Below are 27,367 nucleotides of genomic sequence, written 5' to 3'. Positions count from 1 at the left end.
GCCACCTCGTGGTTTAAGATATTAACTCCAACAGATACTACATCTGACCTTAATAGAGAAGGACCCACAAGAGAGAAGCAAGTGGCTGCAGCATTTTGCCAATTCCTACTGTGGAAAGAAAGAAATGGAAGGGAGGGAGAGAGAAGGGAGAGAGGAAGGAAGGAAGGAAGGAAGGAAGGAAGGAAGGAAAGAAGGAAGGAAGGAAGGAAAGAAGGAAGGAAGGAAGGAAGGAAGGAAGGAAGGAAGGAAGGAAGGAAGGAAGGAAAGAAGGGGGGAGGGAGGGAGGGAAGGGGAGGGAAGGAAAAAAAGAGAAGGGAGGAATACAGAAACTGTGGGAGAAAGGGTGAACAAATGCAGCAGTGATACTCACTAGACACTACGTCTGAAATGAACTTTACAACTTGGGGGAAAGAAGAGTCGGCAGGGAGGGAAAGCTTGAGAAAATGGGGGTGTAACACTGTTCAAAAAGAAGTGCCGTCATTGCATTATTTATGTAACTGTAACCCCTCTTTGCAATAAAATAAAAATTTTAAATTAATAAACAAAAAGATATATTATCTACCTGAAAAAAGAGTGAGCAAGAAAGTGAGAGAAAGAACAAGAAAGAGGAAAAAGAGAGGAAAAGAGAGAAAAGAAAGGAAGGGAAAAAATTATTGCAATAATACAATTAAATATGTTCTCCAAAGACAATACCAGAACAAAGCCCTTACATAGGTCTTTGCTTCCTTCTCCCTCATTCACTGTCAATGTCATTCCGAGCTCAGCAGCTCCCTACAGTCTTAGCCACTGCTTTGAATTCCATTTTCTCATAATTTCCTCCCTTTATACACTACCTTTCAAAACTGCATCCAACTGACAGCTAAAAGATATATTCAGTTGTATTTATACGTTACAGCTTATATAAAACCACCCCAATTTCTTAACTCATGTTGCATTGGTTTACTGTGTTATCACACTTAACCAAAGTCTGAGTTTATTTTGCCCATCGTATATACTGCCTTCCAAACTATTATCCAAGAGAGAATTAACATTTTACACATACTATAACTATAGCACTCGCTATCTGTAAAACTGTAAGAAATCCATAAAGACGTATCGAGTAAATTTATTGCAAACCAAAATGCACCCTGCGTTCATGCACACAAGTTTTGAATTTATTCACAATGTTTCAAAATTAACAGTTTACGCATATCAGAGAAGTCTTACAAAAAAATCAAGATTAGTAAGTGCAATAAGCATTAAACTCAAACCTGATACCTTTCTACTTATGACAACCATTATATTGTGCCATCGTTCATATCCTTGGCTCAGACTTACTCTGGGTGCGAATGCTAATGTAGTTTGCATCGGGGAAATGTGGCAGATCTCTGGAATGAAACACTGGAACATGTGTACGTGCTCTGTGCTGACTACTGAATTAATTTCACTGAACTAATTTTTAATTAAAACCGAGTTTATAAAGTGATTTCTACCCAAACACTGGTGGTTCCTATGCAGGAGTCTGAGATCAAAGGGAGGGGAAGAGAAGAGGAGCCGAAACTTAGGGTGGGTCACGCACACTTTCTTGTGGGCTCCCTCTTTGTTTAGGGTGGGACTGTTTGAGACCTGTCTCCCTGTCAGCAGACAGGGACCCTGTCAGCAGACGTTGACCCCCAACTCCAGATCCCGATTGCACCTTAATTCTTCTCTTTACTCGGAAATTTCCAATGCAGTTTGAGATTTTTTTTTTTTTTTTTTTTTTACACTATGGGATTGAGCGTGGGATGCACGAGTAAACCTCAACTCCCATCATGCCCCGGGGGGAAAGCCCATTCACAGCGTTGATAAACCCAGATTCCCAGCGTGTAGCTAAGGGTGGGAAATGGGCGGCTGTGCAGAAAAACCACAACTCCCAGCATGCCTCGGGGGGGGGGGGGGGGCAAGGCCACTTTATAAATAAACTACAACTCCCAGCATGCCGCAGGGTTAGGTACAGCGGCTGCGCCGACAGAGGCACGCGGGCGCTCCTGGGACGTCAGCATGGCGGTGTTTGCGGATTTGGACCTGCGAGCGGGTGCTGACTCCAAAACCCTTCGCGGACTAGTCGAGACCGCTGCTCACCGTGAGTGTGTCTGGCTTCGTGGGTCGCAGCGCTTGCCCCTCGTTGCGCACGTCGGGCTCTGCTCAGTAGTTCTTCCAGGCTTCTCGTTCAGGGCTCTCCTGGGGGCCACTGAGATGTCAGTGCGGGGGGAGCCTCGGGGCCGCTGTTGATCCCTCTCATGAGGAAGGTTCTGGAAAACATTTACCTGCCTCTGCTCTGTGTGCCTCGCACTGTGAGGGAACAGGCCCGAAGAAGACCCCGCAGCTGGACCCCAGGGGTTCCGTCATCAGCTCGTGCTTTGAGTTAAACCACCTCCTCCCTGACTCTGACGACAAGAGCTGGGCATAAGCAGGCAGGTGGGACACAGGCCGAGAGTGTCGTGGAGGCTCAAAGAATGCCGAAGGAAAATGAGGGGTGGTGAGTGTTGCAACAATAATATTTAGAGGGAGAGTAGGAGAGGGGCGGAGGACATGGAAGTACCAGAGCACTCATTGCTTATACTTCGCAGGGGTGAAGCTAGAAACAACTCCTTTCTGCCAAGTGCGTCACTATTTCTTCATATCCCCGTTATGAAGTACAGTCTTCCTGATCCTGAAAAGCTACCAACACCTACATCAGGTCCTTTGTACCTGTGGTCCCGAAAAATGAGTCCAAGATACAGAGGAAGAAGTATACTGGCAAAACTTATTGAAGAAATAGATAAACAGAGCCCCTTCTAGACAAGAGGTCACTAGGAGACGAGGAGGACACTGTCTGGGTTATGTCATTCAGGGGTTAATAAGGTGTCTTCCGGAGAAAGTGACTTGATTCTCAAGATCATTAGACAGCCTGCAAGATTTATCAGTCCCGAGTCTCCATGCATCTTGCACAAGCTCCTCAAGCATTGTTCAGCCCCTTTGGCTGGATGCCCCTTGAAGGTACCCCACTGGGATCCAATCAAACCTTTGTTCACATTCAAGTCTTCCAGGGGTAATGAGCCATCCATGACGTGATGGGCCAGGGGCCTCATGTTCAACTGACCAAGGCCATAGCAATGTGCCCGTCTCAAGACCTGCTTACAGGATTGCTCAAGTCCTGGGTGAGGGATGCAGAGCTACTAGATGAGGAGGCCTTGCTCTGATTGCCCACCAAGCTCTTTTTCTGCTCAGTCTCATTCCCTCTGCAAGAGGATTGAACCAAGGCCCATCACACACTGCAAATACACACACATCCCAAAATTTACAGATACTGTTGGCTTCTATATAAATAGGGTAGTATTTGCATATAATCTGCACACCTCCTGTAATCCATCTCTATAGATTGCTTAGGATACAGAATAAGATGAGAATTCTGCATAAGTACTTGTTATAATGTTTTGTTTAAGGCAGTAATGACAAGGAAAAAGGTACATGATCAATACAGGCACAGTCAGACCCACAACCCTTATATTTTCTGTCCATGTCCACGTATGCAAAGCTGACTGGGTCTGCAGGAGAAGCACTCCCTGTAAAAGCCACTAACTGGCATTGCCTTTTGGAAAAAAGGCAGATAGACTCGAAGACCAGATCTGTAAAGGGCTAGTATTCCTAGCAATTCCTACAAAATAGGTGTTCCTGAATGTTATTTCTTGCGAGTATTATCTTCTCACCTACCCTCTTACTGGATACATAAGCATCCTTAGAACAGGTCCATGTGTTATTCATTCTATTTCTGTACAATGTTCTGCAAAGTGAGCCAGCAAGCGCTGCACATTATAATTACTCAGTTAATGCGTAATAGGCAATAAATGAAATACTTTAAAAAATAAATAGTAAAAGTTGTATTTTTCTTTAGAGAATCGCCATAATTTAAAATAGGCTTGAAAGAAATGTGGAAAAGTATGTGCATGCTTAGCCAGTCTTTATCTCTTTAAAATGAAATTCATGACAGGAAATCACTTCCACTTATTAGGCAAAAGGCAAGAGACCAGTTGGGAGCCAGTGGCCCACACTTGTAATCCAATCTGAGGATAGAAGTGTGAAGCCAGCCCAGGCAGAACGATCTGAGACTGTCCAGTTAACTACCAAAAAAGAAAGTCCAAAGTAGAGGTGTGGCTCAAGTGGTAGAGCACCAGCTTTGAGCAAAACAGCTGGGCCAGGATATGAAGCCGTAAATGCAAGTCCAAGTACTGGCAGGAGGGGGTGGGCAGGGAGGGAGGGAAGGAAGGAAGGAAAGGAGGAAGGAAGGGCAGGAGAGAGAAGAGAGAGAGAAGACCATACCCAATGTCTGTTTATGCTATGACATTCAAAATTAGACAAAAAGATAATGATAAGCTTCACACATATGCCATATAAGTAAGAAGTATACCAAAAATTCCAGAAACTACGTGGGGAGTTGAGTTTCTCCTACAACAATAGATTAAGACTTTAGGAAAAAGTTCTGTAGAAGAATAGCTTAATGGCCAAAATGACATTTCAAATGGATGTAGTAGAGCGTAACATGGGAATGATACAGATAGAAAACCTAAAATGTATTTGGATAACTTCATTATATTTATATTTGAAAGCAATGAGATTTTTTTACCCACAACTTCTCTTCTTAGTTTTTTCTTTCCACTAGTAGGGATCAAACCCAGGACCAGGTGCATACTAGGCAAGCATTCATTCGACCACAGTTAAATGCCCAGCCTCATCTCCTAGTCTTTACATCTAGAATCTGAATGGTTAGTGTGTATAGGAAGGAGAATGTTTCACAAGAATATTCTTTTTTTTTCTTTGCAGTTGGATATTCAGTTGTTGCCATCAATCATGTTGTTGACTTTAAGGAAAAGAAACAGGTAAAAAAAAAATTCTGAAGTTAATATGTATGAAATACTTATAATTGGGCCAGGAGTTTGGCCTACTGGTAAGAGTGCTTGCCTAGCATACACAAAGACTCAGGTTGGATTCCTTGGTACCACATAAACAGAAAAAGCCAGAAGTGGTGCTGTGGCTCAAGTAGTAAAGCCTTGAGAAAGCCCAAGGACTGTGCTCAGGCCCAGAATTGAAGCCCCAGAGCTTCAAAACTGGCCAAAAAAAAAAAAAAAAAAAAAAAGAAATACTTGTAATTACTGTGGAGATATTTCTTAAATGCAATCCTTTGTGTACTGTTAAATTATCATTTTATGTTAGCAAGTCAGCTAGTTTGTGTACTTGTACACCTGAGCTGTAACCACAATATTTCTCTTAGATTATATACACACAAACTATATAAATTATATATATGGACACAATATGTGTATACGTGCGTGTCTGTGTGTGTGTGTATTTCTCTTTAGGCCTATCAAGAACTCTGTCTTATAGATATTTTCTATCTAAAAATTATTTTTAGTCGCTTTTATACATTGATATGATTAGCTATTTACCCTTTCTTTAAAGGAGGGGGATAAAAAAGGATAATCTTAGTCTATTTTGAATGCCAGAAATTAACTTTATTTTTTTGCCCCTCGACACCTCTTATGCTCATGCCTTTAACATGTACAGTTTAGGGTAACTTTGTTTTTGTCATTTGTTATAGGAAATTGAAAAACCAATAGCTGTTTCTGAGCTCTTCACCACTTTGCCAATTGTACAGGTAGGTATTTTGATGTTTCAGAAGCACTCACTTTGAAAGGTATTGTGTAGGAGCACCGTGCCCTCACCTGGATATACCACCCTGTGTTACCAATCTTGCCTTTCTATCAAGACTCACCTCTTCATGACATATATTCTTTGCCCGCTCAGTATCCTCCCCATATCCTACAACTCCTTCCCCCCTCCCAACCTCCCATGAGGGGATTGAATTCCAAGCCTTGAACTTGCTAGGCAGACCTTTCTCAACGGAGCCAGGCCCCTAGCCCTTTTTCTCATTGATTTTCTTTTAACCTGGATTAGCTAGGACTTCAGTCCCACTTATGCTTCCTAGAGTCACTGGGAATGATGTGTGCATGCCACTACAACCAGCTATTGATTGAGCTGGGCGATGGGCATCTCGTGAATTTGTTTATACTTTACCTGGGCTTAAATTACAATCTAATCTCTGTCTTAGCCCTACAACTTTTAAATGCTCTTGTTATGTAGATTAAGAGGCCTGTTTTTTGTTGTTGTTGTTGTTTTTTTTTTATCATTCCTCCTGTTTTATTGTAAACTCCTAGAGAACAAAAACTAGGCTACAAAGAGGTCATAATTCCATAAGTCAGATTATGAGGACAGTGCATCTTGAGCAATGTCCCCTTTCTATTGTTCTTCTCCATTTTCCCACAGTGAAGGCCTTTTGATGCGTGCTTTCCACTTAAAACAGGAAAATTAATCCATTGTGATTTATACTTTTTTATATTTATATATTTTATTATATAATGTAATATACAACATATATTAAATATTTGATTTTTGAATTTATAATATAAAACCATGCTTTTTGTAAGGGGTTTTTTTTTTGCTTATAGAGGTTATATAAGTTTAATGGATTCCTATTTTATTGAACTCAGGTTCATTTTTTCAGTATAGGTGCTCTGCAACTTGAACCAACCTCACAGCCCTTTTCTGCTTTTTATTTTCATGTAGGTTTCATGTTTGTGTCACAGGCTTCATTTAGGGTTTTATATTGATGTTGCAGGCTTGTCTGAAATATTACCCTCCAACCTATGGCTCCCATGTAGCATGAGTATATTGTATGCCACCATATGCAGCTCTTTTTTAGGGGGGTTAGAGGAAAAGGAAAAGATAAATATTTTATTGTGAACATCTAAGGATCATTGGATTCTATCCACATAATGCACTTTTTCATGTATAATAAATCACTTTTCTCTCAGTAATTTGATGTACGCTTTTTGTTTTTGTTTACAGGGAAAATCAAAGCCAATTAAAATTTTAACTAGATTGACAATTATAGTTACAGATCCATCTCACTGCAATGTTTTGGTAAGTTAACTGTTTTTCCTCTTTTGGCTTGGTAAGTTGTAGTGACTACTGTTGAGCATTGTTGTACTTTATCTTACCCCATTCTCACAACTGATGACACCTGTCTTTAGAAATCACTCTGTATATCTATGACTCCTGCTCATATCACCATTAAAGAATTTGTTCACAACTGTTACTCATTGAATTTTATGAACCAGACACAGGGTGTCTGGGAGATTGCTGTGTATAAAATAAACATGGTCCTTGAACTACAAAGCTTGCAGCCCTAAACAACAAATAATTGAAGATGTGAGGAATGTTTGAAAGGCACAAGAGAGGGAGGGAGTAGCAGATTAGAGTGTTCTGGGAGTATATAACCTTAGTAAATTGATGTTCAAGCTGGGACCAAAAGAGAGAGCAATTGTCAAATAGCTGACAAACAGGAAAGAAAGGTAATTTGTTCAAACAAGATGAATTACCCACAAATCTTGTAGTCAAGGAAAACATGATATGCACTAAGAAATGAAATAAGACAATCTGACAGAGCCTAGTAAGCTGCCTACCTGGACTAAATTTAGAGAAGCAGGAAGCAGACCTAGCTCAAGATCCAAGGGGAAGATCTAGAAGCTTTTAACCAAGAAAATAAGATGGTGAGATTTTCTTTACAGAGAAGAGATTAGCAAGAGAGGATTTGAGCTGTATCTCTAAAGGAGGATTGAATGGATTTGGTGATTGACTGGATATAGAATAATACTCCCTGGATTGCCTGAGAAGCTGGGTAGACAGACAGTGCTACCATTTATTCCTTTGTTCCTTTGGTCTTGACTTGTCTCACTCAACATGATTCGCTCTAGATTCATCCACTTCCCTGAGAATGCCATTATTTTATCTTGTCCGTTGGCTATGTAGAATTCCATTGTGTATATATACCACATTTTCTGTATCCATTCATCTGCAGTAGGGCATCTAGATTGTTTCCATCGCCTGGCTATTGTGAATAGTGCAGAGATGAACATGGCTGAGCAGGTGTCCTTATCATATCTTGGGTTATGATATTTAGGATAGATGCCCAGGAGTGGTATGATGGGATCATAGGGAAGGTCAATTTTCAGTTCTTTAAGAAACCTCCACACTGCTTTCCAGAGTGGCTGAACAAGCTTACAATCCCACCAGCAGTGCAGTAGGGTTCCTTTTTCTCCACAACCCCGCCAGCATGTTATTATCTTGAGTTCAAAATCTTGGCCATTCTTGTTGGGGTAATGTGGTATTTTAGGGTCATTTTTATTTGCATTTCCTTTATGACCATGGATGATGAGCATTTTCTCATATGATTTTCTGCCATTTTAACCTCTTCTTCTGATAAGTCTCTCTTTAGTTCCCTTGCCCATTTAATGAATGGTTTGTTGGGTTTGGGGAGGATTAGTTTCTTGAGTTCCCTGTAGATACTGGATATTAAGCATTTGTCTGATGTATTATTGGTAAATATCTTTTCCTAGTTGGTTGGCTGTCTCTCTACTTTTGTGGCTATGCTTTTATCTGTGCAGAAACTTTTTATTTTTAGGTAGTTCCATTTATTGAGTCTCTCTCCAATCTGTTGTGACCCTGGGATTCTGTTCAGGAATCTTTTGCCTATGCCTATGAGTTCCAGTGTCTCTCCAACTATCGTGTAACAGTTTCAGGGTTTCTGGTGACATTGAGGTCTTTGATCCATTTTGAGTTATGCTTGTGCATGGCGAAAGGCTAGGGTTCATTTTTAGTTTTCTGCATGTGGCTGCCCAGTTTTGCCAGCACCAATAATTGAATAGGCTGTGTTTGTTCTACTGTATATCTGGCTCCTTTGTCAAATACAAGTTGACTATAGGTACGTGGTTCTATTTCTGGATCTTCTATTCTGTTCCATTGATCTTCTGGTCTATTTTTGTGCCAATACCATGTTGTTTTTTGTTATTATGGCTCTGTAGTAGAGTTGGAAGTCTGGTATTGTAATACCACCTGCATTGTTCTTTTTGCCTAGAATTGTTTTGGCTATTCTAGGTCTTTTCTTGTTCCATATGAGCCTTTGGATTGTATCTTCTATATTTTTATAGATAAAGATAGATATGTTCACTGAAGATCGTGCTTGAGAAATTTGACCCCATAGGAGAACAAAAGCCATAAGGTAGTTAGTGAATAAAAACTTCTGTGTACAGAGATTTATTTTTAAACTAGGAGAGCTTTGAATGTTCCTGCTCGTAGAAAAGATCAAGTAGTGAGAGAGAAAGGGAGGTCTCTGAGTCATATTAATCTAGAATAGGACAGAAGTAAAAATAAAAACTGTCTTACTTCAGAATAATTGGCATTGATAAAGAATTTGTGAAAAGACCTAGTGTTTTATGTAGTTACAAGCCAACATTCTAGACGTCTAGGCCCAGATAGATACAAATGAAACTGAAATGACCTGATTCCAGCCCTATGTCACATTTACCCAGCATGCTCTCTTGCTTAATCAAGGCACCTGCTACTTCCCTGAAGCCTGCCTCCAATTATTATTATACTATGACTTTGCATAAAGTAAAAATTTAGATTGTATCAACAAATGAAGATATATTACAGTATTGTCCTTGTATTCAGAGATTAAACACTTGGACATGTATTTCTAGTTTTCACATACAAACCCATGTGATATAGTTTGAGATTTTCTTTTTTAAACACTAAGTCTTTATCTTTTACCAGTGTGTTTTTCTCCCATTCTAGGACTTTCAGGTGTTTTCTTGCAGATCTGACATTTTAATTTGCATTTAGCACTGTTCTCATTGTGAACTTAATTGTATCACACGTATTCAGTGCAGCACATAGCAAGTGCTCAGTAAGCCCTCCCACTAGTCTGTAAGATGAAGGGCAGCCAGGCATGGTGGAGTACATCTGTAATCCCAGCACTCAAGAGACTAAGCAGAATGAGGGCTTCCAGTTCAAAGCCAGCAGGAGCTACAATGAAAGATCGTACCTCAGATGAACAAATGAACAAACATACAAGAAAGATCAGGGCTTTTTTTTTTTTTTGGCCAGTCCTGGGACTTGAACTCCAGCCTGAGCACTGTCCTTGTGCTTTCTCAAGTCTAGAGCTCTACCACTTGAGCCACAGCACCATTTCCAGTTTTTTCTATGTATGTGGTACTGAGGAATTGAACCTGGTTCTTTGTGCATGCTAGACAAATATTCTACCACTAGGCCAAACTCCTGACCCCTCAAGGGCTGATTTTGATATCTCAAACATACTGGTATACTGTTAAAACATATATACTGTAGAGAGGAAGCATGGTTGATGGATTGTGTGTTGCTATCTAAATTCCTGTGAGCTTTCTGCCAACACGCAAAGCAAAACAGAAATGTCAACAACATATAAGAAGTCATGGTTGAAATGCTAAGCATAACTAGAACTGTAGGCAGAATTCCAGATGTACATTTCTTACTACTGTGGAGTAACACGTGTTTTCTATTACTAGAGAGCAACTTCTTCCAGGGTGCGGCTGTATGATATTGTTGCAGTTTTTCCAAAGACAGAAAAGCTTTTTCACGTAAGTAAAAGTTATTATTTTAAGTTGGATATTGTACCTTTGTACAGTTTTTATCTTGTCAGAAAACTCTTAGGACTACCCATAGAGTCCTGGGATTTCATGGGGATGTATTTAACTGTGTGCAGTTTTATTTTTTTTTATTCATCCTGTTAGATATCGGTGGACTCAGCTTGAAAGAGCTCACCAAGTTTCTTCCTGTTCCCTTATCTATGCTCCAGAAATTCTTCCAGAAATTTCCATAGTCAGCATGTATTGCTACGATTTCCTTTCCTATTTTGAAAAACATTATGCATTGCCTTCCTTTTATACTTGTAAAGTTAATGTTTTATTTTTAAATTATCTGCTTTTGCAGAAAAGCAGAGAGTTTAATATACATGCATCTCTTGTCATTTTAAGTGATCATAGTAAAGGAAAAAATATAGTTAGACAGCTACATATAATATGTATTATTTTTTTCTTTTTTGTTTTTTGTCAGTAGTGAGGCTTGAACTCTAGGCCTGCACACTGTCCTTAAGCTCTTCAGCTCAAGGCTAGTGCTCTGCCACTTGATCCACAGCAACACTTGGGCCTTTTCTGTGTATGTGCTACCAAGGAATTGAACCCAGGGCTTTGTGCATGGTAGGCAAGCTCTCTACTAATAGGCCAAACTCCCAGCCATGTATTATTTCTTGTAAAGACTATTTTACTGTGAAAAATTAAGTATAGCTACTTACAAAAATTTCAGTAAGTTGTATATTTATCTAGCCTTTAAAAAAAGATCCCTCTGGCAAAAGTGTATCTCAAAATCTGAAAGCAAAATCTGTTCTAAAATTATAGAAAGATTTTTTTTTCTGAGTTTATCCAGTAGATGGAGCTGCTGGCTAAACGTGACTGATAACTAGTTTTTAAGGTAGCCTATCAAATCTTTTTTAAAAAAATTTTGTGGTACAGAGGGATTACAGTTACCTAAGTCAGGTAATAAGTACATTTCTTTTCGAACAGTGTCACCTCTTCCAAGTTCATTTTCAACATAGAGTCTAGTGAGTGTCACTGCTATATTTGTTCACCTTTTGTCCCTCCATTTCTGTGCTGTCTCTTACCCCCTCCCCAAAGATAAATTTTCATACAAAAGTTACAAAAATCAAAAGGAGCAACGACGGAAAAAAAAAAAAGCAAAATAACATAAAACCTCTTGTTTCCTAAAGTTCATTTTAATAGATATTTTATATGATTAGATGAACATAACCATAGGGAAACATTGCAGGGTTAGCCATGGATACCTATTTTTTTTTTTAGTGGATTGCTTTATACAATACAAAAATAGAGGGGCTAGGAGCATAGCCTAGTGGTAGAGTGCTTGCCTAGCATGCACAAAGACCGGGTTCTATTCCTCAGTACCACATACACAGAAAAAGCCAGAAGTGGTACTGTGGCTTAAGTAACAGGGCACTAGACTTGAGCAAAAGTGTCTGAGGACAGTGCTCAGGCCCTGAGTTCAAGCCCCAGGACTGGCAAAATAATAATAATAATAATAATAATATAATGATACTTAGCGATTTTATTTTGGTTAAAGGGATGAGTGAATGAAATGCAAGTAGTAAGTTGGGCACATTCAGTCCTTATCACTGTAGTTAGGAGTTGAAGCTATGTTGAAGCCATAGATATAGATAGATAGATAGATAGATAGATAGATAGATAGATAGATAGATAGATAGATATAGATATCGATATATATATATATATACATATTTAGGTTCCATAACCAAAAGTGATTAGTGCTGAAACTATTGGAGTACACAACAGGAGGACCATTTCCAAATATGTGAAACAACCACAACTTAGTTTTGTTATTAAATAATAATAAAAGTGGGTTATAAATACCAGAAGTGGCGCTGGGGCTCAATGTGGTAGAGCAGTAACCTTGAGCTGAAGAGCACCTAGGCCCAGAGTTCAAGCCCTACAGCTGACTAAAAAAAAAGTTATGCACCTGTACCTTAGTAGTGATTATGGAAACAAAACACTGAAGGAACATTTGAGCTGGAAAATAATATACTTAAATAATCTTCTGAGAGAACTTATTTAACTGGGGCATGAGAACTTTAACCTAGCACATGTTAAATATCCACTTTACCACTGAACTGCACCCCCAGACATTTTTACTTGATTTCTGAGTCAGAATCTCATACGTTGGTCCAGCTGGCCTTGAACTTGGGATCTTCTTACCTTAGTTTCCTGAATAGCTGGTATTACAAGTATGTGTTAGTTTACCAATCCTTTACCTCAATATCTCCCTGCCTTGTCCTCTGAAATTCTGGATTATCGGCATGACCATACCTGGCTTTTATGGTTCTTTAAGTATTAGTTAAAATTTATGATTGACAGAAAGCAAAATGTTTTTGTTTAGAGCCAACTGGAGTGGTACTTTATATATAAAAGTTTATTTTAATTCACATATTTAAACCAACACAGATCCCTGTTTGATTGTGTACACCTACAGTAGAAACAGACTGGAGAGAGATGGAACAAAGATGTGTCCTAATTTACCTCCATTTGAGGGGGAGCCTTTAGCAGGATTTTTTTTTTTTTTTGGCCAGTCATAGGGCTTGAACTCAGGGCCTGAGCACTGTCCTTGGACTTTTCTCAAGGCTAGAGCTCTACCTCTTGAGCCACAGCACCCTACTCTGGCTTTTTTCTATGTATGTTGTACTGAGGTATCAAACCCTGGTCTTTGTGCATGCTAGGCAAGCACTCTACCACTAGGACAAACTCATGGTCCCCGCTTTTAAAAAAAAAAAAAACCCACAATATTTGTCTATGATGAACTTAGTAAAAGGGCATGCATAAAAACTATGCCTTCCTGTGGCTCAAGTGGTAGAGCTCTAGTCATGAGCACAAAATGGCTCAGGGACAGTGCCCCAGACCCTGAGTTCAAGCCTTACAACAAATGAAAAAAAAAAAAATATGCCTTCTGCCCACCTAGAATGTCCTCTCTTTTCCTCCAGTGGCAGTTACTACTACCATTCCTGTTATCTTTTCAGAATTACTATTTACCTAGCCCTTCTTACCTTCATTCTATCTCATTCCTCTTTCCTTATGATCATGTTCTTCTCAGCCAAAAATCAGTAATATCATGGTTTTCTTCATCATCATCATTATTATTATTATAAACTCAGGTATTTATTGATGGCAATATACTGGTAAGGAAACATAGTCTTCAGACACATAATGCCAAATTAATATTTCTTTTGCTACTTGATAGACTTACTAGGACTTCAGACCTAGGACAATTCATGGCATAAAGATGTTCAGTAAGCAGATTGTAGAACAGCTGGACCATGCATACATTCCATTTTGCTCATGGCTTCCCTGTGTCTTGAGAACAGTGTCTTATTTTGGAGACAGTCTGATGCAGCTTTTGAAGTGCTGAACCTCCCTCAGCAGCTCAGGCTTTTGTAGAAGATCATAAGAATCAGGGGTGTTCAGGTCTTATCTTTTGAGAAGGTTCGTGGCTGTGCCCCTCTTTCAGCTGGTTCTCAGTTAAACCATCTAAACCAAGGAATGGCTAAGCAATTAGCTTCATAACAGATCAGCTGTAGTTCAATACCGATGTCACAGAGCCTGTGGAGTGAGGCGTGCCCACTGAGGTTTTTCTATCAGGTGTGATCCCTGTCCTTACTCCTACTTGTGCCATGTTTTGGTTTATCCCTTACCTAATTTTTTTTTCTTCTTGACAGGTTGCTTGCACACATTTAGATGTGGATTTAGTTTGCATAACTTTAACAGAGAAACTACCATTTTACTTCAAAAGACCCCCTATTAATGTGGTAAGTGTTATCTCTTGAATTCTGTAACTTAGTCTATAAGAACTTACATTAGCAGATTGGAAAAGTAGAAATCAGTGTTCCTACAGGGAGAAAAGGGAAATAAGAAGGGGCAGTTTTAGAAAAGAGGATATTATTTGAAAGTATCCCAAGCTGGTCATGCTGTCCCAGCTACTCTGGAGGTTGGGGCAGAAGGATCACTTGAGTCCAGGAGTTACATAGTGAGATGCTGTCTCCAAAATAAATAGTGATAAATAAATAACCTATTTATTATCAAGGTGTTTTTAAAAGGCCTTAAAGTTTATGAAGCATGTTCATTTGTTTGACAAAGGGTCTCACTGTCTCCTTATATAGCCCAAGCTGGTTCAAACTCAGGATCCTTCTGCTTTTGCTTCCCTAGTGCTGGGATTATAGATGTGCATCAGCTTACCTGGCTCTATGAAGGATATTTTGTAAGATGATGGGTACTTACAGACTGAAAATTGTTGTAGGTATAGAGCAGTCAAAACATGAAAAAGGGGGCCAGGAGTTTGGCCTAGTGGTAGAGTGCTTACCCAGCATGCATGAAGACCACATACATAGAAAAAGCCAGAAATGGTGTGGTGGCTTAAGTGGTAGAGCTCTAGCTTTGAGGAAGCCCAAAGACAGCGCTCTGGCCTTGAGTTCAAGCTCTGGACCGGCCAAAAAAACAAACAAACAAACATGAAAAGGATAACACAAACTCTCAGGGTTACTTTCCTAATAACTCATTAGGGTAGTCATGTGTTTAAGAAACGTTTTACTTCCTCTTGCTATAGAATTTTTCTCATTCCCCTTCTACGTAATTTATCATGTTTTCCCATACCCTTCATCTTCCATCTGTCACATTGCCTTGTAATTCACATCCATTTTCACATCGGTGACTATTTCAGTAGCTGTAAGGTCAGCAGTTGTGAACTATTTGTTAGGGAAGTTAGAAATGCTGTTTTAGAATCGTAGCTACCAAAAATGTGGGTATGTTCTCAAAACCACTGTCAAAGAAAGAAATTTGACAAACATAGTCTAGATTACATACCTAGTTTTGTCAGAATTCGACCATCAGGTTTTTTGTTTTTGTTGGTCATGAGGCTTGAACTCTGGGCCTGGGTGTTATCTCTGAGTTCTTCAGCTCAAGGCTAGTGCTCTTCCACTTGAGCCACAATGCCACTTCCAGTTTTCTAGTGGTTAATTGGAGATAAAAGTCTCCGGGACTTTAGAGCGCCATCTTTGGTTTTCCATGTTGGTGCCAGTACTTCTAAATGAGCATTGAAGATAACCAAAATCATCCCATTTGATACTTGGAGAACTATGTTGTTCAGTAACTTGTCAGATGTGGGCTAACAAGAAGTCATTCAACTCTTCCGTCAGAGCAGTTAGAGCAGTACTGATTGGTTGCCTGTCTTCAGAAGTACCCCTGGTGTGTATGATGAAAGCACCTGCATGCAGTTTCCTGGCACATACTGGCTCTCTTCACACATAGTTACCTCTACCTTTGGAAGTTGGCCTCACCTTTTTGCCAGCTGCAACAGGCTGCCAACCCAGTCTTGTATAAACATCTCCCAAGTAAGGCAACCCAAAAGTTGTTATTCAGCCTTAACTTTTCTACCTTTTCGCCCTTGATGAGCTAGGAAGTCCATTTTCTGTGTCCTTGGTTGAAAATAGTGGCATGTGATACTAAGGCCAAATGCATGGAAAGGACAACAGTGCACAGCACATAATTAATTCCTCATGTCCCACAGCATTGGTGAGATTCCTGTGACTATTCAGTGAGAGCATTTAATTGGGTTTCTGCTAAGCATGCCTTAATGTGAACCAGATTGTTTCTTTGAGTGTATCGGCTGTGCCATGGTCCTTTTCTTAATTGCCCCAGCATCTTGCCTAAGATGAGTTTTTCCTGCAATCATTCTTATTTGAATCAGGATCTGTCTAAAGCACATCAGAATACAGCCTGGGACCCTGGCAAGCTATTTTATCATTAGTCATTACGTGGTTGTCATTGTTGGGCAGGAAGAGTGCACAGGGAGGGAGACAGGGCACTGGGGCAACATGAGGAGGAACATGGCATGCAGACAGAGGCACCAGCACAGTTCGCCACCGCCAGCCACCCCTGCACCCCCACCTGATTCCATCTGGACATACAAGAAAGCTGCTGCTGTATGATGGGTGTTTTGGGCATAATTCCCACATCTTTTTTGATTTAAAAAATTCTGAAAAGTAAAAAAGTTGAGAATTGAGAGGGAGAAGTGATATTTAACAGTCTACTTTTGAAAAAATAAAAGTCTAGTGTGAACATTTTACATATGTTGTTGAATAAAAACCAGATGATGGAGTATAAGGGAAGGCTGCACAAGATTTACTTTTAGCCTTCATCCAGTATAGAAGTAGACTGCTGATGTGAATTGGTCTGGAAGCAGAATAAGCCCTATTGATTTGTTCACTTATTTTTCATTTAAGAGAGAAAGGTAGAAACATACAGGTGTCCAAGCTTGTAGTTTGGGTAATAATAATCATTATATAGATGTATATGGCAAGATAGTACAGCATGGTGCATGACAGAAGTGTATGGTACAGAAAACTGCTTACCTCATGGTGGCTAGGATAAAGGAAGTGGGGGAAGGGGTAGGGAGTGAGACAGACAGGCAGACAGAGACAGAGAGAGACAGAGAAAGAGAGAGAATGTACATGCTCCAAGGTCCCAAGATACCCCCTTCAAGGGCCCACCTCTAAAGACCTAGGCCTAACCTCCTTCTACCAGGCCCCACCCCCCTGTGGATTTTCTCACCTTCTAGAACACCCGTAATCTGGCAACCAAGCCCTTAGCACGTGATCTTGAGAGACATGGAAATTCAAACCATAAAAGAAACGAAGTCCAATCTTGATAAGGAAGCTGTGCCGCTACATCCAGATGTTCATGTGCATTTAAAATATTCTCTGAACACACATAGCGTGTGATACTTACATACAGGTAAGTATCAGCTCTGTTAGTGTCGAGGAAGAACTTCAGCCTTGAGAAGTTGGTCATTAGCTGTATAGGAATCACTGGATTGAGTACATGAGGGAACAGCACAGATTTTTTTTTTCAGCATTGAAATTGGAACCTCATACCTACAAGACAAGTGCTCTGACATGGAAGACTGTACCTCCAGCCCTAGCACCAATCTGAGTTGGATTGGATTTTGTGCTCTTTTCTTTTGTTTTCAGGAAAAGCAGGAGGGTTAGAATAGGTAATTCATTAGTCTTTTATTGACAGGCCAGAAGTCATGTGGCAATTAGCATCTTAGAAATTGGGATTATGGAGGGTCCAGGAGCTAGAGTAAACACTGTTTACACCAAAACATTGCAATCTTGAACTTGACCAATACTAGCACTTTTGCCATCTTCGGCCACATGATAAGGGCAACTTTACAGTTCCCTCTAAATCAAAGCTCTCTGGAGTCTTAAGTAACTTGTATAGTGATCCTTAATCCATCTGAAACTTGAATTCACCTTCTCTTCTTTTAATTAAATGTCAGTGAAAGAGTTGGCTAGAGATTTGTACTCAAGGTTTGGTTCCAAGTATACAGTTATTCCCCACTGGTAAATTCTTTCCTTTAAGTTCTTTTCAGTCTTACTGTCCTAAAGCAATGGCTTCAAGTTTACTGAGTTATTTTAATGGGTTTTTCTGTGTGTGTGGTACTGGGGTTTCAACTTGTGATCGTATACTTGGTTAGGCACTGAGACACATCTCTGGCACTACTTTCTGTTGGTTTTGGGGGAGAAAATGTTTCAACTCAGTTAGGCTGCCCTCCAGTTGCAATCATTCCTCTCAGGCACTATATTAGTTTCCATAACAAAGTACCACGAGCCAAGTGGTTAAAACAACACAATTCATTGTCTCATAATTCTGAAGGCAAGTTATTAGCAAAGTGGAGCTCTATCCCATCTGCAGGGAGTCTTTCCTTGCCTCTTCCATGCTTCTGGTGATTTGCCAGTAACCTTTAACCATATCCAGCCTACAGTCACACTAACTCCACCCTCTGCCCCTGTGTTCACTCACAGTTTGTTCAGCTTTTTGTGTGTCTTTGTCTTCAGATGGCCTTTTTTTTTTTTTTTTTTTTTTTTTTGCCAGTCCTGGGCTTGAGCTCAGGGCTTGAGCACTGTCCTTGGACTTTCTCAAGGCTAGAGCTCTACCACTTGAGCCTCAGCACCACTTCTGGCTTTTTGCTATGTATGTGGGGTACCGAGGAATCGAACCCGGGTCTTCGTGCATGCTAGGCAAGCACTTTAACCACTAGGCCAAACTCCCGGCCCAGATGGCCTTTTTTTTAAGGGACACACAAGATTAGATTAGGACCCGGCCCTCTTTCGGTATGAAGTTTTCATATTCATTACTTCTGTAATGACTCTGTTTCAAAAAGTTACTGTTAAAAAAGTTACTGACTATGACTCTATAGACATAATGTTTTATTTCATAAATTAATATGTTTCTATGACATACAAACCCTTAGCCTAATTGTGATTAAGTTCTAAATACTAAGTCCCAGTGATTGTAAATAGAGAGTCCCTCCTTGAACACTGTATGTTAAACTTGTCATTTAAAATATGATGTAAAAATCAATGTTAATAAATTCTTTAAAAAAATAAACAGGAAAGTATTAATATAAGAAGAAAAAGTTACTGAGAATCTTAAGGGTTAGTAATATACCGTTAGGGACATAATTCATCTCTTAATAGCTGGCAATCCCTCTTTTTTTTTCTTTTTGAAAGTGTAGTGTTTGAAAACTCTTGAGCCATGCCCCACCCCTCCACAGGTATCTTGAAACAACCCAAGCCTATCAGTATATGCTTCTTATGAAAAATGCTCTACCTGTACCCAGTAGCATGTAGCTATAGAACAGAATGAGGAAATTCTTAACAAACATGGAAAAGCCAGGCAAGTCAAGATGGTAGCAGCCTCCTTAGTAGGTAAAGAAAAGAAAAAAAAATGTGTAGTCATAAATACTTACATTTGTATGGAGTAATTCTGGGGAACACACAAGAAATTATTGCAATTAATTGTGGGGATGGGGTAGGTGAGAGCAGGCAAGCAAGTAAGACTTCATTCTGTTTTCTTATGTTACTTTGTCTGTGAGTCATGAAATTACCTGTTTTAAAGAATGATGCACTGAAAGATTGTCATCCTTTTGAATTACTGAAATTAACAGGGAATCAGCACATTGTTCTCCTAATCAACTCCTTGTTTCTTTCCTCTTCTTTCTCTGCAGCTTTGCTTAGAATTGGAGTACTGAGAATTGTATTGCCAGTACTTTTGATTGAAATGTCACACACCTGCCCTTGGTAGCATCTTTATGACTATTATTTCCCATTAGTAAAGAAATCTGATTATCTGCCTATTCCTGAACCTTTGGTCAGACACACAAACAAAAGGCAATCAGGCAGGCCCTGTCATTCTGTATGAAGAGGCTATTATGAGCAATCATCTGATGAGCTAATAGCAATTTACATTCAAATGGCCTTAGAAGCAGGAGCCCAGGTAATGAATGTATTTTATCCATCTAAAAATGTAAAATAAGGTGTTATGAAAGAAATATTCATAACCTTCAATAGAACATTACCTTTTGGTTTCTCAAGAGTTTTCTTGGCAATTTTAAAGTGAACCTGATTGATGTACCAGGATCAAAGTCATGTTTAAAAAAAAAAATACACATTAAACTGATAATTATATCTGTGTTCCCCTCAAGAGGGGGGCACCTCCCCCTCCCCAATCCTGATAAATAATTAGAAATTTAGATTTAGTTAATTAGGAATATTTCAGGGTCTGATCATATAATTCTATATCACTCATATCTTATATTTCCTGTCGAAAAGGGAAAAGTAAATAAATGATTTACTTGACAGTCCTTCCCACCCTCTCCTTGGGACTTTTTTCAAACCTTTGTGTTTGTCTTCATTCTTGGGTCAAATTGGCAAGTCCTTGCATTCACTGAAGTAAGAATTCAGAGGCAGACATGCAAAGTCTTTCACAGAGCACACTTGTTAGAAGATATACGTGATCACAAAATAATAGCATGTATTTAAGGGAAACTGAGGACTGGCTGTTAGTCACATGCCTCCTCGTCTTTTCTCAGCACTGTTATAGACAGAATTTAAGGATTATGCCAAGGATATTTATGTCACAATAGAGTTTTCCAGGAAACAAGGGGGCATGTCCAAAAACCAGGGAGTGGGGAGTAGAGGTATCCTAAGAGCCAAAATTATTTGAGAGGGGGTCTGAGTCTACAGCGCCAACTATAATGAGATATAAATGAGGCCTCTGGCTAAACTCAGACTGGAAAACATCTCCATTGAAGTCGTTACTGGGGACCGTTGGTTGCTGTATCAGACAACAGCCAGCCTAACCACACAGTCAGCCATTGCTTCAGGACACTGGCAGAGCAGAATGCTTGGCAAATTGTACCCGTTTCCTGGGTTCTTTGTTTTTTTATTCTCTCTCTGCCTGCACATTTCATATTAGAATTGCAGTTAACCCTGCGGGTAATAAGCGCATCTATTTTCTTTTAATAGCTGGAGTGTAGCCTCTGTACCCCACTGGGACTTCCCTGCCTTTACCCTCACTGTAACTCCTGATTGATCAAGTTACTTCCCCACAGCTAACAAACTTTTTGTGACAAGTACAGCCCGGTCTGTTTTCTTGTGATGGTGTCTTTTGTGTAGGAATCTGCCTTTGCTTAAGGCAGTTCCTTGACATGTGGGAGAGGGTGGGCAGGGAGGTGGGAGATGAGGGGGAACTTAAATAGGATAGTGTGTATTTATTCTTGACAATTTATTTCCTTCATTTCCCCTGAAGGCAGTTGACCGAGGCCTGAGCTTTGAACTTGTCTACAGCCCCGCTATCAGAGACTCCACCATGAGGAGGTACACCATTTCCAACGCCCTCAATTTGATGCAGATATGCAAAGGAAAGGTATACTTGCAGAATTTCAGGGGGAGAGGTTCACCTCTCAAGGGAAGAATAACCTTAAAGAGAAGAGAAGGGTTGAAAGCATTTATCTTTTGATAAAGAGTTTACTCACTTGAAAAGAACCATCTAGATAGCAATTGCTTATGGGAGAAATTAAGGTTTTATGACCTTTACAACTAGACTCTTAAAAGCTAATTCATCTTGACTAAGATGTATTTGGAAAGCCTATTCTGTTTCTTTTTATAGGCTACCTTTAGTTTGTTGCAAAGCTTTTCATTTACCTTATCTTTAAAAGAAGTTGTTATCTGTGCCTTAAATGTTACAGTGGGATTACCTGTTATTTGTATTATAAAATTCTTCAATTTTTTGCTATATTTATTCAAGATTAATATTTATCACTTTCTGTTTTATAGAATGTTATTATATCCAGTGCTGCAGAAAAGGTAAGTGTAGCATGGAGGACTTTAATTTTACTTTTACAGTTATAGAATAAACCATGTTTATAGGATTAAAAACCCAAATAGTAATATTAAGAATTGCATGTTATCTGTTTTAACTGCATTTTCATGTAGTTATTGCTAAATAATAAAATTTATCTTTCAGAGCTTCAAGCTTTATCTGTAATTTTTTTCCCCTATGATGATACTGAGGTTTGAACTGGGCCTTGTACTTACTGGACCAATATTCTGCCTATTAACAGCCCCAGCCCCTTTTTTGCTGTTGTTATTTTTTGGGATAGGGTCTCAGGTTTTCACCTGAGACCAGCTGTCATTCTCCTGCCTATTTATTCCTTCAAAGTAGCCTACCCCTACAAAATACTTTTCAAGGCTCATTCATATTTTCAGCAACCTTGATCACGGTAAAAATTATGAGAAACAGGGCCAGGAGTTTGGCCTAGTGATAGAGTGCTTGCCTAGCATGCACGAGGACCCAGGTTTGATTCCTTGGTACCACATACATGAAAAAATCCAGAAGTAGTGCTGTGGCTCAAGTGGTAGAACTCTAGTCTTGAGAAAGTCCAAGGACAGTGCTCAGGCCCTGAGTCTAAGCACAGGACTGGCCAAAAAAAAAAAAAAATATTATGAGGAACTAAATGTGTACAGTTGGCTTTATTTGAATACTTAGGTGTGGCCTATTGATTTACTGCAAATAAAGCTGTTGAAGTGTTGTAAATAACTTCTCTCATACCTCTTTTCCCCCCATTTTCTTTTAGCCTTTGGAAATAAGAGGACCATATGATGTGGCAAATTTGTATCCTTTAACTTAGTAGGACATTGAAACTTTCTTTTAGGGAATTTGAACTATTCTTAAATTTGCATCAGTCTTTAATTGTATGTACACTGACTAGCAACTTCAAAATTGGATTTACTGTATGAGATTGTAGAGAATGTTGTCTTCTTACCTTGAAGATTAAGAGGGAGGCAGGAAGGGAGAGTGAGGGACTCTATGATAAAATCTTAGAGTTCATTAAATCTCTCTCTACTCAGATACTGGGTCCATCACTGGTTTCCAGTCTACATAGACTGCTGTAGAATTAATTAGGTTTCTCTGGAAGCAAAGAGGAGGTGAGCTAGTGTTTTCCGTTATGTTTGTGTTAGTCTCATTCTCTTGACTGATTCCAGTTGAAATCTTTAATGGTGTCACCAGAGGTTTGCTGTTTGGTCTCTCTGAGAATGATGCCAAGGCTGCCGTGTCAACAAATTGCCGAGTGGCGCTTCTCCATGGAGGTGAGCAAGATCTTCCACTAAAAACTGAACTGAGCCATATCTGCTTTGCAGAGTGCCTTTAGGGTCATCGTTTCTCAACCTGTTTTAAGACTCGTCAGTGCTTCCTCACTCTATTTCTGGTTTTCCTTTCTGTAGTTTATCGGATGAATATAGCTTGTACCATAAGACGACCAATGAATGTGTTCTTTAAGCTTCATTGGCTTATCTCTCCTCCCCACCCTCCTCTCTTGAGGGGCATGCTTTCTACACTGAAAAGCATAGTTTTGTTGCACAGTGGCTCACACCTGTAATCCTAGCTACTCAGGAGGCTGAGATCTGAGGATCAAGGTTCAAAGCCAGCCTGGACACAAAAAGACCTGGGACTCTTATCTCCAGTTAACCTCTAGAAAATGGGAAGTGGGGCTTGGCTCAAGGGTAGGGTAGTAGCCTTGAGCTGAGGAGCTCAGGGATTGCGCCCAGGCCAAGTTCAAGCACCATGATCCACAAAAAAACAAAAAACAAAACACTCTTTTAAGAGAACTGAGATGTTAGAAATAATATATTAAACTATTTATTAGGCAAAAACAGCAGGCACATTTTCAAACCCAACAAACAAAACTTTTAAGTTTTGCATTTATTAAAATACATACTGTGTCTTTTCTCAGTTTTATATATGGGGTCAAATATGTGCAGCATATCATGGAATTGAGTCATGGGCCTAGGAGCCTTCCCATATAGCCTGCTTGGCCCTGCACTGATGATTGTCATGCTTCACCCTCCAGAATCGGCGATTCTAAGCATGGCCAAAAGTCCTGAAAAGGTCGAAAACCTCACAAGAGGAATCATGGAAAGCAAAGCAAGACTGATTACCTACTTCTCAGTGCCAGTCAGAATCAGAGAAGCTCAAGGAAACTAGTGAACAACAGTTCTAAGGAGGTTGTAAGGAGTTCAGAGTCAGAGCCTTTGGCCTATGATTGATGGGTTTGGAGTCCTCAGGCAACCATTAGACCAAAATGGACCTCTTGGGGATGCGTGCTTTAGCTCCTATAGAACAGAACAGTAGCACAAAGTAGCTCCCTTAGAGCTGCTTTGGATTTTCTCAGCAAGACCATTTAGGAACTGCTGTGTATGAAAAACTGTACACAAGCTCCATTGAAATTAAGTTCTTGCTGATTTTTCTAAAAAGTGCTACTTTGATAATGATAAAAAAAAAAATGTGCTATTCCATTTAGAATCTGTCTGCTTAGGGCCGGGAGTTTGGCCTAATGGTAGAGTGCTTGCCTAGTATGCATGAAAACCCAGGTTCGATTCCTCAGTACCACATACATAGAAAAAAGCCAGAAGTGGTGCTGAGGCTCAAGTGGTAGAGCTCTAGCCTTGAGAAAGTCCAAGGACAGTGCTCAGGCCCTGAGCCCAAGCCCAAGACTGGCAAAAAAAAAAGAATCTGTCTGTTTAGATTAAGGAGGGTCCATTTCAACTGTGATTCTTTTGATTCTGCATTCTTTAAGATGAATGACCATCTCTCTAGTCTCCGTACTCCCATTTGGTTTCCAAAGGACAGTGCGTTATCTCTTTGTATGACATCATAGTCTCTCCTAGGCTGTCTCTCCTGTCCTCATTTCCTGTTTTTCATGTTCTTCTGCCAGACTCCCCATACTGTGCTCCAAATATCATGCCTGAGCATTTTCTCCTTACTTTTGCAAAGGAATACATTTTCTCCTTTGTTTTTTCCCTGTTTCTAGTGATATCACTATTTTTATATTTTGCTGGTTGATCCAAGCAGTTAATCGTTACATGTGTCTTCATTCCTATTATATTTGTTCTCAATGTATATATCCTAGTCTCCAGGTAGGAAAGAACACTGTTTTGTGGCTTTGAACTCCATGTGTGACAGTGCCTGCCTGTTAGGTTTTTAGCAGAATTAGCTAAGTTTTTGTTGAATAGTATCTCATCCTGATCTGAGCATGCGACATAAACCCCCCCTTTTTTTTGCTCATTGTCACCAGTATATAGAACATCATTGTAGTCATTCACTCAACAAGCATTGTCTACATGTTACTCTGTATCCAGGCTGTTGTTGGGTATAGGCAATACAGTAGATTGTCGAGAGGCTATTGACAGTGCAGTAGGAGATGCCATATTGTGAGGTGAATTATGACGCTGTGGAAGCCATACCATTGACTGCTGTAATTACCGTTCCTTCATAAAGCGATCCTTAGACCCAGTGCCTGCACCTTGGGTTCTGGCTGCATAAGACACCTGGACAGATACTTACACGTAGAGCTGCCCTGCAGTTCTCCCCAGGAGTTGGTCCTTAGGGATGAACTTGAAGTTGATGATGGACTGCCATCTGTGTCGCAGGGCAAGGGGAAGGATAATGTCATCAACATCTGTCCAAGTCTAGGGTCTGGGGTTTTGTCATTACTAATGCTCTAAGCCAAAGAAATGTGGTGACATTTCCACCTCTTCATGTCTTGCCTTGAAATAGTGTGATTCTTGTGATTCTTCCATTTTACAGAAACCAGAAAAACTGCCTTTGGAATTATTTCTACAGTGAAGAAGCCTCAATCATCAGAAAGGGAAGATGATTCTGTTCCAGCCTGCAAGAAAGCGAAATGCGAGGGCTGAAGAGGATGTCTCAGTGTGTCCGCTCTGCCTTCTTCCCCTCCACACTCATCCATGATGAAAATAAAACTTTTACAGGATATGTTGTTTTCATTTACAGGTAGAAACAAAAATGGTATACTCAAGCCATCGAACCAGCAAATAAAACCTAGTAAAGCAAGTCCTGCAAGGCATGGTAGGAAATGACACACATTCTCATTTTAAGCAGTTCTGGTGTGCAGGACAACTTAGCAAGACCTCATCTCAAAATTTTAAAATTTAGGGTTTGGGTTTTTTAAAAGGTTGGGGCAGGGAGGTGTGTGTGCGAGGAGGAGGCTCACAGTGTAGCTCAGTGGAGGAACATTTGCCTAGAATGTGTGAGGCCACAGGTTCAATCCCCAGTACAAAGGAAGATAGGTAGATAGGTAGGTAGGTAGGTAGGTAGATAGATAGATAGATAGATAGATAGATGTAGGAAAACTATTCTAATCTTATCTCACTTGTGAATGCAGGTGCCTGAATAAAAGCAAAGAATAACCATTAAAATGGGTGAGATTTATTCCAAGAATAGGATAGTTCAGTATTTTAATTTCTAATATATTTTATCAGTTATATATTAAATGGGAAAAATTAGAATAATAGGTATCAAAAAGACAATTGGTAAAATGTAGCTTCACTCCTGGTTTTATAAATAACAAAACCATTAACAAGTACAAGGCTTGGTGGCACACAGTAGCACGTGGGATGCTAAAATGGGCAGATCGTGAGTTCAAGGCCAGCCTGGGTTATAGAACAAAAACAAAACTCATGGCAGAAATACAAGTAGAGGGAAATTACACACCAACACACATGTGTAAGTGTGTATATGTGTGTGTTCATATACATATTAAGAGGCATGGTTCTAAAAATCTATTTGTACCAGTTGCACTTAATACTGTAAATTTGCAAGTTCATTTAAAAACTGAGGAGGGTCAAAGATCTCCCATTTATGTTGATGCTTTGGGAACACTTAGCAAAGGTGAGTCCTAAGAAGCAGAGCTGTGGCTCATACAGTAGAGCCAATTAACCACCAAAAAGTCAGATGTGGAGCTGCGGTTCACGTGGTACCACTTGGAACACAAATGCTCAGACAGTGCCCAAGCCCTGAGTTCCAGCCCCATAACCAGTATATTCACCAAAATGCCTTAACCAAGTACTTGATAGGCTTGGATAGGAACCACAAAAGTTAGTTCAAAACTGACTTATGCTACAAAAACAAGGCTTGGTCACAAAAGCAAAATCTCACAGGACAGATACTTTTTAGTGTCCAACCACAGCTGCTTTCCAGTCAACAAGCCTATCTGGCTGCTTCAGATGCTGCATGTTAGGGACATCTTCGCCTCTGGAAGAAGTCACTGCTCAGAATTTTGCCCTGTGGGTCTGGCCCATGCCAGTGACTGGTGCAGTACCGTCATAGCCTAACCTCTGAACCATAGGACGCCAGTTCTGATTCCAAGTACCTCTGGGGGATTAGGCTGAAGATTGCTTTCTACTGAAGCCACATGTGTGCCATTCCTGCCCTGTCCTCTCCCTCCTTGTTAAGTAAATCACTTGCACAAGAATCCTCATTTCAAGACCCATCACCTGACTTAGCAGAAAATTGAACAAAGTTAACCCCCTCCCCCCAAAATCCAATAAACATAGAATACTGGAATTTACTACTTTGGAAGGGAAAAATTACCCCCCCCCCAAAAAAAATGCCTGTTTTGCTGGTCAGGTTTGAACATATTTTAGTGTTCACCTATTCCAGGA

At 40.0% G+C, this 27,367-nt stretch overlaps 1 protein-coding gene across 2 annotated transcripts; it reads left to right on the top strand.

The window, feature by feature from the left end:
- Window positions 1–1,991: 1,991 nt before the first annotated feature.
- On the top strand, window positions 1,992–25,677 carry Rpp30 (ribonuclease P/MRP subunit p30). Of its 2 annotated transcripts, none has more exons than XM_090346282.1 (11): window positions 1,992–2,101; window positions 4,819–4,874; window positions 5,594–5,650; window positions 6,901–6,975; window positions 10,437–10,508; window positions 14,222–14,311; window positions 21,153–21,269; window positions 21,680–21,709; window positions 22,480–22,517; window positions 22,914–22,993; window positions 25,491–25,677. In XM_090346282.1, exons 1-11 carry the CDS (start codon window positions 2,020–2,022, stop codon window positions 25,598–25,600), a joined length of 807 nt encoding a protein of 268 aa, XP_090202408.1. In that variant the 5' UTR covers window positions 1,992–2,019; the 3' UTR covers window positions 25,601–25,677. The 2 variants fall into 2 exon arrangements, with proteins under 2 accessions (XP_090202408.1, XP_090202409.1); XM_090346283.1 differs by lacking the exon at window positions 1,992–2,101 and adding an exon at window positions 2,189–2,497.
- The last annotated feature ends 1,690 nt before the right edge of the window (window positions 25,678–27,367 follow it).

The sequence above is a fragment of the Megascapheus bottae genome, chromosome 15 (genome assembly GCF_031878675.1).
Source record: "Megascapheus bottae isolate mThoBot1 chromosome 15, mThoBot2.hap1, whole genome shotgun sequence".
Classification (NCBI taxonomy): domain Eukaryota; kingdom Metazoa; phylum Chordata; class Mammalia; order Rodentia; family Geomyidae; genus Megascapheus; species Megascapheus bottae.
This window is presented reverse-complemented; position numbering and strand designations above follow the sequence as displayed.